Below are 13,883 nucleotides of genomic sequence, written 5' to 3' on the forward strand. Positions count from 1 at the left end.
ATCTGCTTGGATATTACATGACGTCACGACGGGCGCGGTCACACATGCCGGAAGTCATTTCTCAAAGCGGATATGACGTTACCAATTGTGACGTTTTGTAACCTTTGCCTTACGAAGTGACGTAATAACCTGTGTGTAGGTCAGGGAGGACGACCAAACAGTGAAGATTATCCATCAAAATGCTGCGATCTGCCCTGAAACTAGCGCTCTTACAGCGTTCAGTCGCCGTGTACAGCCTCAAGGAAGGGGTCAGGTACGGAAACATCATTCTTGTGGCTGTATCTTTCTTCCTTTTCTTCGAAAGAAGGCAACGTCCTTGGCTGCGATTTAGGAACTAAAGTAAAGATCTCATAGGGCCCGGTTGCAAATTAAAGCCAGCCCAAGTGTTCAAACATAACGCCGTGTTTCTGTGCACGTTTTCGGACTTTAGACTACGGACTTCGCTCTCTTTATCGTCTGGATCGTAGAACTGTGTGTGTTGCACATATAACGTTATCTGAGATAACGTTAGCTACTGAATGATTGCGTAGTTACTAGTACTAAAGTATAACGTTACAGGTGCGTATTTAATTTTGTAGATCTAGTAGTCGGGTGGGGTGGGAAAATATTTACATGTAACGCAATATTCCTAGAGCTAAATTATGTAACCATAGAGAACACCGAAATACGCCCTTAAAAAGCCCTTGAAATTGTTCAAGCTGACACCCCAGCACAATGCCGAAGGGGGGGGGGATTAAGGATTCTGAGTTATATCATGGAGGTAAAAAAAGAGTGTTCTCTTTTTTTACCTCCATGGTTATATTAAGTGTACCCATTAATGTGTGTGATTCCCTTCAACTTTTAATCAAAATGTTACTCAAATTTGCATATGTGTATCATGTGCATAATGCATTGCAGTTGACACTTTCAAAGTGTTTAACTCAAAGACCCAAACACAACTTTAAGATTAGATTATAACCCTTAAAAAAATATGTCAAGAGATGATTTTAAAACAAGACATTACATTTATAACACAGAACTGTGTCTCTCTCCAGGCCATCACTAGCCAGTGTGGTACGGCTGAACCAGCAACACTATGCCTCCACTGCAGCAAAGACACAGGTGTCCATTTCTTTCCTGTAAAATTACTTCATGATTGTAACTCATAACACCTTTAAAACTGACTTGTATTACCCTGGTACAATTTTTTCTAGCTCTATTGATTAAAAGCACAATGTAGCATGCTATATGCTCATGTACAGAATGTTTTGTCCATTGAGTGTGAGGACTTTTTGGCGACACCTCAGGGGAGAGCCTAAAGGTACAGTATTGTGTGCAGTTTGCAAGAATTCTAGGAATTGTACAGGCATTTTGTCCACAAGCATGGAATGTCCACAGGCATTTCTCTGAGCCACATCTATGCCCACATTCCTGGAAACCATTGGGAAGACCTGTCTGCCCCGGATGGCCCTACTTTCTGTGACCCTGGGGCTCATTCACTATACACTCAGGGGAGGAGTGCACTGTATCTGTCTAGACTTAACAGAACCAAGTCTTCCTCAAAATCACGAAATGATGGTAGTGCCATGCAAACAATAACCCTAACAACAACCACCGTCGCCATGGCAGTGTATGTTTTCATTGCCAGTCTTGTTTGTAACTTTATTCTGTGACTTTTCCAGGTAAAAGATGTTGAACCTGAGCCAGAAAAGCCTACAGAACCAAAGGTTGTCCAGGAGAAGGTGGAAGCTGAGGTGGAAGCTGCCCCAGCTGCGGTAGGTTACAGCTACAACGACATACATGTGTAAAACTCCTTGACTTGTTACTCAATCATTTAGATTGAATCAACCTTTTCCCTTCTGCCTAACTCTATAACCAATTTTGCAGATTTAGTCCCAAACGGCTTACCTTTGGCAAACCTTACCACGCTGAAGGTTAACTTTGAAACGACGAAAACCTTGTATGCATGTTGTACACATGTACTTTCTTGCCTTTTTCAGGGGACGAAGTCATTTGGGTTTGGCATGTTCATGGGGCAGGTGGCACCAGAACAGGTCTTCCCTTTTCCTGAAGGTAAGATTGTGTCACCTGATTAGGATGAACTGAACTGAAGATTGTGGAAAATATGATTCAACTTCGTTGGACTGCATTAGACCTTGCTACTGACCCATACATACATACAATCATAAATTATACATGTACATCTATATCATATATTTTGCTTATTGATTTTGTTATTACACAAAACAGCCAGCTGCAGTACTGTACACTATTCTAATTATCTGTTCTACAGTGCTGAATGAAGAGCAGAAAGAATTTCTACAGATGTTGGTCGACCCTGTCGACAAGTTCTTTGAGGTAAATACATATGCAGTATTACAAGATCTCTGTATCTGTATAGCCGGTATAATCGCCCTTCGGCGTAACACACCAGCTCTAACAAAATTAGATATGATTAAGAACCAGTGGATGTAATGAGAGAACCATAGAGAGAAGGTGTAGTGTGTATGTAGAGAGAATGTGTAGTGTGTATGTAGAGAGAATGTGTAGTGTGTATGTAGAGAGAATGTGTATGTAGAGAGAATGTGTAGTGTGTATGTAGAGAGAATGTGTATGTAGAAAGAATGTGTAGTGTGTATGTAGAGAGAATGTGTAGTGTGTATGTAGAGAGAATGTGTAGTGTGTATGTAGAGAGAATGTGTAGTGTGTATGTAGAGAGAATGTGTATGTAGAGAGAATGTGTAGTGTGTATGTAGAGAGAATGTGTATGTAGAGAGAATGTGTAGTGTGTATGTAGAGAGAATGTGTATGTAGAGAGAATGTGTAGTGTGTATGTATGTACAATGTATGAAAAAAGTAATCTCTGTAACTTACAGTTTGACAACTTTGCATAATAAACCTCTGATTTCTCAAATTTGCTCCCAAAAATTGTTACACCTCTTCCCTTCTGTTTAGCCAAATTGCTGGGATTATTGCTTATATTATTATTAGAAGCACTTCTGTTCACCTTTTCCTCTTCTCCGTGTTCAGGAACAAAACGATGCTTCCAAGAATGACATGATAGAGAAGGTGGATGACCCGACTATGCAGGGGCTGAAGGAGATGGGGGCCTTTGGTCTGCAGGTGCCACAGGACCTAGGGGGCCTTGGCCTATCTAACACACAGGTAGGAATAACCTACCATTTCATCTGAAAGACATTCAGTGCGATTTCAGTGCAGCAAAACTGAAAATATTCTGAATAAGGCAACCTTCATAATATTGACACGTACTGCCTACTGTATTCAAATTTTCAAAAGCAGTGCACGCGGAGGGGGGCGAAACGCGTTTGAATTATTCTATGGAACATTTGGAAGCCCCGGGCCATACGCGTTGAGAACCCCTGGGCCATACCACTAGTTATCACACAGGCTGGAACACCCGTATCGAACGTAATCGCGGCCCAGGTATGACATAAAGGTTCAGTATATCATAATATTATTAAAGAAATTTTGTCCTGTCTGTATCCCCAGTATGCCCGTCTAGTGGAGATAGTAGGAGAGTATGACCTGGGTGTGGGGATCACACTTGGAGCGCATCAGTCCATCGGGTTTAAGGGAATCCTCATCGCCGGGAACGCTGAGCAAAAGGCCAAGTACCTGCCCAAGCTGGCTACGGGAGAGACGGTCGCCGCTTTCTGTTTAACCGAGCCAGCCAGCGGGTCAGATGCCAGCGTAAGTCTGGGCTTCACATTTTTACTGATTTCGTAAGTTGTACGAAGCCAAGCCAAGAGAGACAATAGACTGTTACAGAGGTGGCAAGGTGGTCTTGTTGCTAAAGCTGTTGACTTAGAATCTGAAGGTTCTGGGTTTGAATTCCTGGCAGGCCTCACTGCTGTGTCCTTGGGAAATGTACTTTATACCTATTTTCTCACTCCCCAATGCTTTATTATTTTGTATCTTCTTTTTCAGTCTATCAAGACAAGAGCAGTGTTGAGTGATGACGGAAAGCATTTTATTTTGAATGGAGGCAAGATCTGGTGAGTTAAATGTACATGTACATTAAGGACTTCACAAAAGTATTATAGCTCGTTGTTTTATCTACGTAAGGAATTTTTAGTGAACAGATCTGACTTGCAGTGCGTAGATGTCTTACCTTCATCAGCAAATTTAACATACATGTATTCATGTTTGTTTCTGTTTCTTTTATCACCCAGGATCAGCAATGGTGGGCTAGCTGAGATCTTCACAGTTTTTGCACAGGTAAAAATTGGTTTCACAATCACTTCCATTGTCTTTTGCTAGGCCTGCTGAAAGAAAAAAGTGTGAAAATGACAAAAGAAGATACAGTATTCTTGTAAGGAACATTTTGAATTTTAAATTCATGACTGGCAACCATGTTGTTGTATTTGCAGACCCCAGTGCCTGATGGGAAGGGTGGCACCAAGGACAAGGTCACAGCGTTCATTGTGGAAAGGTCGTTTGGAGGTGTCACAAAGTAAGGAAGAAATCTGATACCAAACAGTTGCCATTACATTGTAACGCTTTTAACTTACCTAACTGTTTTGCCATCAAAGAGAATCATTGTACTTTGCCAATTAGTCTTCTTTTAATTTATGTATAGTCTTCTCACAAACTTAATTAATAGAGGCATTTGTAGAACTATTGACAGAAACTTATAGTTCGATAAACAAAGATTACATTGACTAATTTGGCTATCTGATAGGTTATTTAATAGCTACTGCTTTTTTTTTATTCGGGCATCTTTACTAAACAATATGTTAGCATATGTAACACAAGGTACATAACAAATGCTGCATCTGAATTAGTGCTGCATACCTAAACCCACAATTAGGTTCAGGTCTGGATTCAAGTCCAGAGGTTCAGGTTCAGTCCCGGACTTGTAAGTCCAGAGTTAAACCCATGGCATATACAAATTGCATATTGGCAACCTTGCAATGTTGTCTGGGTGAAACTTTGGCCACATAACTAACATGGAGGCTGGTACTTGACAATGCCCGATGGCAATGTTTTCTTCATTTTGCAGCAAAGATTTTGCAATCTACAGAAGGTTTTAGGTGGTTTGGAAAGAAAAGGGGTATGTGAAATGGTCTTTTATGGTAATACAATGTAAGTCCGGACTTGGGTCTTGACTTATAGGTTTTTTTGGACTTGAACCTAAACATTCTTCCAAGTCCGGATCCAAGTCCAGTGAACCGGTATGCAGCACTAATCTGAATGATGAAATTTCTCTACCTCCCCAGTGGACCTCCAGAGAAGAAGATGGGTATCAAGGCCTCCAACACGGCGGAGGTTTACTTTGAGGATGTGAAGGTTCCTCTGGAGAACGTTCTGGGGGAGGTCGGCGGTGGGTTTAAGATCGCCATGCACATCCTCAACAACGGCAGGTTCGGCATGGCGGCCGCGCTGTCTGGGACTATGAAGGGGGTTATCAAGAAGGCTGTAAGTGTATACTTACTATATATACTGTAATTTTACTTGACAATGTTAACTTTGATTTTTGAAGTCCAATATCAATGGTCATCTACAAAGCTGTCTTTCATGTGACATACCTTGTGTTTAGTTATATAGGTTGGGCTAGGTGAGGTTTGGTTAGGTTAGGTTGAAGTGGGACAATCCCATTCCTCCCTCACACTAGTAGCTAATGGTAGGGCCCAGTCAGGGTCAGGAGAGTGCCTTGAAGCAGTTACGTTTGGCCCTTGTGATAAGCTGCTGGAAATACAGCATCAGCATAATACAGCATCAGCATCGAGATCTGATGTGTTCGACTGATCCTTGGTATCCCAAGTGCGGACCTTATAACACCTTAAACATTTTCCCCTCTATTCCCTCTAGTCTGATCACGCAGCAGCACGTACACAGTTTGGAGAGAAGATTCACAACTTTGGCGCCATCCAGGAGAAGTTAGCCAGGATGGCCATGGTGCAGTATGTAACAGAGGTGGGTGGACTGCAATGCAGTAACGTTACAACATAAGTCCCTCGCTGAGACGCCCAAACATCGACTCCCAACCCTTCCGCCTTGTCATTTTTAACTGTAACTGTCAGTCTATCTTGTCTACCTGTGGTTGACAGCACATGTGTTGGAGTGGGAAGATTGACATGCTAAATTAGCTTCTTCCAGGCTTTGGGAAGCAGCTGGAAAGAATAGGAATTGGCCAAGTAGACAAATGTGCCATGGGAGTTGATCTGCATGAAGAGAACAGTTTGTGGGAGTGTCAAATCGTTCTCTTAGTGTGAACCAACTCCACTGGTAGAGGCTACAGTTAAATGGCAGGTCAAAATGTCAGACACAGGCAATGGGGTGAACGTAAAGGTGTCAGAATCTCGCAGGACGCCAGCAGGATTTAGTGGTGAACATGGGGGAATTCAGGAAGCCAAGGATTGCATAAGTCGATGAACGTTAGACATCCAGGTAGTGAGATACACAGCGAAATTGTTACTCAAGCAACTGGACAGATTTTGGAAACTATCAGAAGTTTCAACTCAAGTAGCACCCATACTTTTCGTCAGTGACTAACGAAAAGTAGTGGATGCTACTTGAAACGTCTGACAGTTTTCAAAATCTGTCCAGTTGCTTAAAGCTTGAGTAACAATTTCTTTGTGCAAGGATTAAAAAAAATTTTTTTAATATCCCAACATCTAATCACAAGACGTGGTGACAGCACACTCAAGTTTTTTTCAACTTATATTAATGCCACCACCAACACAGGGGACAATACAATACTTAGTGCAAAGTGAGGAAAGTCGTGTAAAGTGCCTTTCCCAAGGGCACAAGATCGGTGGCATGTCAGGACTTGATCCAAGGACCCCTTGATTCCGAGTCGAGTACTCTGCCGCTACGCCACACGACCCCACTTGTACAAGGATTGCATACTTCCTAAACAAAAATCTTTGATTTCTTTTTTAATGTTCTAACTCTCCCCCCCCCCCAGTCCATGGCTTACATGATCTCCGCTAACATGGACCAGGGGTCGAAGGACTTCCAGATCGAGGCTGCCATCAGTAAGATCTACGGGTCAGAGGCTGCCTGGTTCGCCACAGACGAGGCCATACAGATCCTGGGAGGGATGGGGTACATGAGGGTGAGTTGGTCAATAACTGAAATGACCCAAATGAATGGACTTGGACCATATGCTAACATTCATTTTGTCATATCTGCTTTTGTAATACCATAGTAGTATCCAGTTTTTGAATCTTGAATAGTAGCAGTACTGGTTGTAGTATTTAGTGCTATAAGTAGTGTTAGTTTGCAATTGTAGAATCAACGGTAGGTATTAGTGCACGACATATGTCTATGGATTTACTTGAATGTGTTGCGACTTAATGTTTCTGGATTTGTTAGGACTTGGATTATGTAACCTGTATCATATTTTTGTACTTTGTCTGACCTTGACCTCTTCCATCATGACTTCAATGAAAAACCACCAGCAAATTTGAGAATAAACAAAAGGCTCAAACAATACACTTCTGTATCACATATCTGTCTTTCTGTGTCCTTTGTGATCTTTTAAAAGATGTAATGGAAAAGGACCAATGACACCCATTTAGTCATGACTATGTTATCTCTGTAGGCGTCTGGTCTGTTCATCATGATTTGATTGTTGAATTTTCCTTTTATTCCATTTTGTCACCCCCCAGGACTGCGGAGTGGAGCGGGTAATGAGGGACCTGCGAATCTTCCGTATCTTCGAAGGAACCAATGATATTCTGCGACTTTTTGTTGCCCTCACGGGTATCCAGGTAAGCTTTACTTGGCCAAAGTAAAAGTATAATAATTATCATATTTAATGGCATTTGGCATTTTTGTAGGAAGATATAATGCTGTCAAAAGAGATTCAAGACTTACGAATGAAACCAGACGAGCTTTGAAACACCAATGAAAACACCTTTATTATCCTGTCTGTCCAGTTTGCTGGGAAGAATCTTCAGGAGTTGCAGCGAGCCCTGAAGAGCCCTCTGAGCAACATGGGAGTCATCTCAGCAGCAGCAAGCAAACGTATCAAGAGGTGGGGAAAAACATTCTATATTGTTTATTATTATTATGTAGAAGAGTCCACAAAAAATGAGAAATATACCAGCGACTGTCATGGGACATTCTGTCACAAAAACAAGCTGGATTTTTTCCCTGATTTATAGGACCCAGATAGTGTGGTTTATTGAACATATTATGATACATTGTATGTTGGTCTGTAACATCATCAAAGCTTAAACTTTCTTTCTTGTACTGCTCGGGATTTGAACCCAAAACCACCAAATTCAAAATCAACAATCCTAGCCACAAGACCACCCTGACACTACATTTCATCCTGTTTTGAGAAGACTGACCTACCCTTTTTTGACACATATTCTTACAGAAAATAACTGTCAGTCAGAAGGAAAATTTAGCTTTTGATCATAGTGTAGTCCTAGGCAAATGAAGTGGCAACATTTTCCCCTACACAGGAAGCTATAGGTCTGAGCTCCCGCCCGTCCCTATAACAGTACGTTGACCCTTGAATTCAGCAACCCTATTAAACCACAAGACCACCTTGCCACCTTGACTTAACAACTTTTTATCCTGCCCAATTCACCAAGACTCTCCGACACACATCCTTGCAGAAACATGACCGTCAGTCAGAATGAAAATTTTGAGTTTGATGAAATCATTCAGTGATGACTTTTTTCTGTACACAGAAAGCTGGGTCTGAGCTCGGGCCCGTCCCTGCAGCAGTACGTGGACCCTTCCCTCTCCTCCCAGGCCACACAGGTCTCCAAGGCCATCGACCAGTTTGGGGGGACTGTGGAGGACGTGCTCGTGAAACACGGCAAGAAAATCGTCTGTAAGTTGGCTGATTTGTGTCTCAATCCAGCAGCTTATACAGTATTAATGTCCATGGATAACTGTGATAAGAAAGTAGTGCAAGATATAAAATCAAGCTGGTAAAATCATGCATAGTTAGAAGATTTGATCTATATACAAACCATGTGATAAGATTTTGGGCCACCTTGTGGCTTATTATGGTGATGCAGTGGAACTTCCTTTTTTTATACCTCATGAGTGGCACTTCAGTTTTTTTCTTTTTGTTGTTTTTAACGGAGTAGTTCAATGCAAGGCCTATGGGACTACTTCTCGGCATTGAACTAGAAATATGAGAGAAACATGGCTACATGTATGTCAAGAGATGGCGGTGAACGTTTGATTTGAAAGCCTGTAGATTGTAGGTTGGTGGGAAACACTTGTCAGGGAGGGAATTCCAAAGCTTGGCCGTACTGGGAAAGAAACTGTTACTGTAAAAAGATTTTGAACAAGGAATTTGGACGGTGAAGTTGTGTGAGTTAGTGGAGAAGTTGGACGTCAAACATGCTGCAATGCAAATTAAGACTAAAAGATTCGCTTTGCATATACATGTATGGTTGCTTGTATAGTCTGTTACAAGTTTTGTATACACACGTGCATTCCTTACCTTTCCTCCACAGTGCAACAGTTCCTACTGAAGAGAATTGCTGATGCAGCTATTGACATCTATGGCATGGTGGCTGTGTTGTCCAGGTAAACATATAGTTACACTTCTTCCCTGTCTCCTTTTCTTGAAGTCTTGTCACTTGGAAGTATTTTGGGTGGCTGAGCTGTGGGTTTGTGTTTCTGTTTGTCTGGACAGAGTAGGTTCTGTGTTGGGTTTTGTGTGTCTATTTCCTGGATAGAGGAAGGAGTTAACAGGGGGAAGATTGACAGGTGGAATGACAGGTCAAAAGGTCAGACACAGGAAATGGGGCTGAACTTGAGAATAGGTTAAGGTTGACATGGGGGAATTCAGGAAACATTCTGAGGATTGCATATTTCCCAGAAGTGTGAATTCTCTGATGTCTTGTTTCCAGTTGGAAAGTTGGTCAGTTTTGTGATACCTGTAACAATATACATGTATATGCAGTGTATTTCTTTGTAATGAGAAGAATAAAACATTAACTTTTCCTCCTACAGGGCTTCTCGCTCCATCCAGAGAGGAGACAAGTCAGCTGACTACGAGAAGATGATCTGCACTGTCTTCTGCAATGAGGTACATTTTGTATTTTAATTTTTATTAAACGTTCACTTTGAAATCTTCCAGAAAAGGTTAGACTCAGCAAGTGGGGTGAACATGAAAGTCTCAGAATCTGACTAGGAGCTAGCGGTAGACATGGGGGAATTTAAGAAGGCGTGGATTGCATACTTTTCAGATGTCAGGAGTCTTGCTAAACTTCAAATACATGTAGTAAAATGCTGAACTTCATTCCAATAAAAGGGTACACAATGATAAAATTTTCAATGACCACTGTAGCCTTCAAATTTAAATATGTACATGTACATGTATTTGTTTTAGCCCTAAGTCCTTTGTAGCAGGTTGAAATGTGGATCTAAAACTAGTAAAAGCATAATTCTTGGTGTTGCAGGCTTCAGAGAGAGTAACATCAAACCTGGCTACAGCCACGTCAGGCAAGGCTGACTTCCAGCTGATGAGAGATATCGCTGAGGAGGTAGTGCAGAAAAACCAGGTGGTACAGGACCATCCGCTCGGCTTCTAAACCAATAGGAGGCCACCGCTAGGTCACATGATCATAACTTATCCAATGGGAAAGTAGTTGAAAGTAGGAAGTGACAATTTTCTTTGGATATCATATTTAACTGTGTCAACGCCATAGCCATACTGTATGTTTTGTTTCATCTGTCATCTTTGTATGTTGTCCAAAGATGAAGATAAGAAACATGAAAAACAGAATTGTACATAGGTTGTATTGTCTGCTGCTGGAATTCAGAACAGATATGAAGCTTGAGTTGACTAGTGCAGCCAGATGAAGTTGTGTACCAAGATGAGATTGTATAAATGTCAGAGTGCACAATCTGTGTTTACATGTATTTTCAACAGGACCTCTAGTAGAATTTTTTAGAGAAAAATGTGTGCCTATTGAAACCAAATAATGGTTTAAATTTTGCTGGGAACTGGCTTCAAGACATGGAAATGCACAGTACTGTACTTAAAACTAGATGTTAGATTCATACTCAGGTCTTTCACCAAATATTGTCTTACAAAGAGCAACCTCTACCAATCCTGTAATGTTAGAAAATGGGAAGGACTTTAGTATAGGGAGGACTTTCATGTATATACAGTGATATTGTGCATGGAATTATATATAGTTTGTGAATTGATTTGTTCAACAGAACAATGCCACTTCAATGCAGGTGTTGCCATCACTTTTAAGTTTAAACTCTTTATTTTAGCGAGGAGGTATTGGAAATGATTGTGAGAAGGACTAAATCAAAGATGTGACAGAAGGTTCAGTCTATGGATATAGAGGCAGGAAAGGAGAATATGAAACAAGTTTAAACTGTAATTCTTCTAAACACAAGAAGTTGGACTCACCCAAATTTTTGCAAGTCAAGTTTCTAGTGTTTGAAATAACAGCTTAAAACTTGTATAAAATAATGACTTCTACCAACGCAGATGAAGTTTCAAGATAAGAAAGGAGATTGTATATGAATGGTTTTATGAATACATGATGCTGAGCAGTGAGCTGTTTCAAACTGTGGGTTAGATAAGTTTGTACTATTTCTGTTTTGCTTTATCCTCATAGCATCAAGAAACCAAAGCTGAATGAAAGAATCATAAAAGATTGATGTGGGGAAACTAATTAATAAGTGATTTCGTCATTTCATCATCTATTAGAGATGGAATAATAAACTTGAGGTATTTTACCTTTCATGAGTTCCATACAGCTAGAAATACTGAGCTGGTACCAGTGTAGGTATGCATAAAAGTTTTTAGCATGTTACGTGCTGACTGCGCAAGTTTTATGATTGCGAAGTATTTGGTCTTCATTAGCCTTAACTTATACATGTATTTCTAACTTCTGTATAAATAATAGGCTCAGCTGACAATATCTAAATGTTTTTGTCAGGGAAGAGACACAATCACAAGAACACACAGGTGATTGAAACGTGTTCAATTTTAATCCTTAAGTTCATTGCCTTCTACAGTTCTCATTTCACTGTTCCGAAATATGGCGAAACCTCATCCCAAGGAACAGAAAACCGTCTGCCACTAATAATCAAACTACAGCTCAATTCATTGCCTTTAAAAACTTCCAATTCATCAAATCATTATTCCATAAAACGTCCTTGCACATTTCATAGTGTTTCCTCTGACAAAATATTCAGAAAAATAGCAACAAAGAACTCTAAATACAACTCTTCTCTGTTAAGAATAAAAAACATAGCTTAAAAAAAGGTCTTAATACTGCTCCAACAGTGTATTGCTTGCCGACCTCTCTGAGAAATAGTTGCCTAATACTTATGTTCGTGTGAACGAGTGAGTAAGTCGTAAAAATGCATAGCGCTACTGACAGAACTCGCCTAAAACCTCGATCGTATCCCGGGGAATGCTGGAGAACTAATAGTAGTGCCCTTTCGTCACTCTAAATTCACTACATGATTTTTGCTATTGTCTAGAAGAGCCTTGCTCAACGCGCGAGTCTTCACGTTCTAGTAGTACGAGTAACCCCTTGTTTTCCGCATTCCACTTCCATTTTTTACATCTACGTCGTTCTAAACTTTTTTGAACTGTGCTCTGTGGAAGCCTTTAGCGTGTGTTTGCCTCTCTCCGTGTGTGTGGTCCACGGTACGGGCGCCTGGTTTGAGAGTTCTTCTGCTCGATAGTAGTTTTTTTTCCCAAGGTGAACTGGAGGACATGATTAGTAGCACCGCACGATGTTGTGCACAGGTTTGTTGCCATGGCAACGGGTTGTTTCCGTGGCAACGGGAAACCCAATGTGGGTCAGGCAGTTCATCTCCCTTGACTAACTCTCAACACCCTCGGCCCTGTACATGGAAATAAAGACACATTGTAACGAGATAAACAAGACAAAATGTTATGCAAAAGAAAACAAATCACAGAGAACTTGTACTGCATAACTAGTCCATGGGCCAGACCCCCATAATCACATAATTATAACCATAATTACAGGGAATGGATGACATTCACTGAAGTTCCAAATCATTATCTCCAAGCAGACCTTTTGATGGCTGCAAAGACAGTATCAAATTGGCCAAGCAGAATTCACTTGACAGGCAATTATTGGGCATTTGTTGGGTTGGCATTGGGAAAACACAATAAAAACACACCAAAAACTAGAAAGGCCAATATTTGCTTTGGAGCAAATACAGCGATGGGTTCACCACATTTTACGACATGGCAGGGAAAGAATGAGAAACACAAGGGAAAACAATGATTTACATTGATATAACTATAATATGAAGTAAAATACAACTAAAACAACAGTTGGATAGCTATTCCCTACTTTATTGGTTAGGATTTTTAATTGCATAATGCAAACTGTTGATTTTCTAAATAAAAAAAAAACGTCCATGCCCCGCATTCCAATGCTGGAGCAGGAAAGCTTGAAATACCTACCAAAACACTTGAATACAGACATACTGTCAGTATGGAAATGCTCTGTGCAGGTGTTAATCAAGTTAAATCCCAACAGCCAATCAGCAAGAAATGCTCTGTGCAGGTGGAAATGCTCTGTGCGGGTGTTAATCAAGTTAAATCCCAACAGCCAATCAGCAAGAAGTATAGAGGAAAGCTAGCATGCCTATTGGTTGATGCCCTGCATTCCATTGTGATGACTTATGCCCAAACGTGGTAAGCAAGGCACACTAACACAGTAATACATTTGCTATAACACAGCCAAAAAACTCAAATAAAACCATTCTAAAAGCCTGTATCACAATAATTTAAAAAATGCCTAGGGGTATTTGCCCACTGTACCTCCATACCAAATTTCAGGACCTTGGGCCCTAAAATGAAGAAGCTGAATCCATTTAAAAAATGGCAGGAGAAGGAGGAGGAGGAGGAGAAGAAGAAACATCAGAAAAAGCAATATGGGTTCACC

General features: G+C 40.8%; 2 protein-coding genes across 6 annotated transcripts in view; one reads left to right on the top strand and one right to left on the bottom strand.

Moving 5' to 3' along the window:
* The first annotated feature begins 80 nt into the window (after positions 1–80).
* On the top strand, positions 81–11,621 carry LOC109463957 (very long-chain specific acyl-CoA dehydrogenase, mitochondrial-like). Its single transcript, XM_019760873.1, has 19 exons — positions 81–253; positions 1,035–1,101; positions 1,662–1,754; positions 1,980–2,052; positions 2,273–2,337; positions 3,010–3,144; positions 3,490–3,690; positions 3,928–3,995; positions 4,173–4,218; positions 4,371–4,453; positions 5,220–5,418; positions 5,812–5,916; positions 6,911–7,060; positions 7,617–7,718; positions 7,887–7,984; positions 8,652–8,797; positions 9,435–9,507; positions 9,937–10,012; positions 10,386–11,621. Exons 1-19 carry the CDS (start codon positions 180–182, stop codon positions 10,515–10,517), a joined length of 1,986 nt encoding a protein of 661 aa, XP_019616432.1. The 5' UTR covers positions 81–179; the 3' UTR covers positions 10,518–11,621.
* A 297-nt stretch (positions 11,622–11,918) lies between these two features.
* Positions 11,919–13,883, bottom strand: part of LOC109463948 (extensin-like) — a 20,231-nt gene continuing 18,266 nt past the window's right edge. For all 5 annotated transcript variants that reach the window (XM_019760861.1, XM_019760858.1, XM_019760859.1 and 2 more), the window contains one exon: positions 11,919–12,807. The gene's annotated coding sequence lies outside the window, so the exon portion shown is untranslated. The remainder of the gene's footprint in view (positions 12,808–13,883) is intronic.

Source organism: Branchiostoma belcheri, unplaced genomic scaffold, assembly GCF_001625305.1.
Source record: "Branchiostoma belcheri isolate BF01 breed outbred unplaced genomic scaffold, Haploidv18h27 scaffold13, whole genome shotgun sequence".
NCBI lineage: Eukaryota > Metazoa > Chordata > Leptocardii > Amphioxiformes > Branchiostomatidae > Branchiostoma > Branchiostoma belcheri.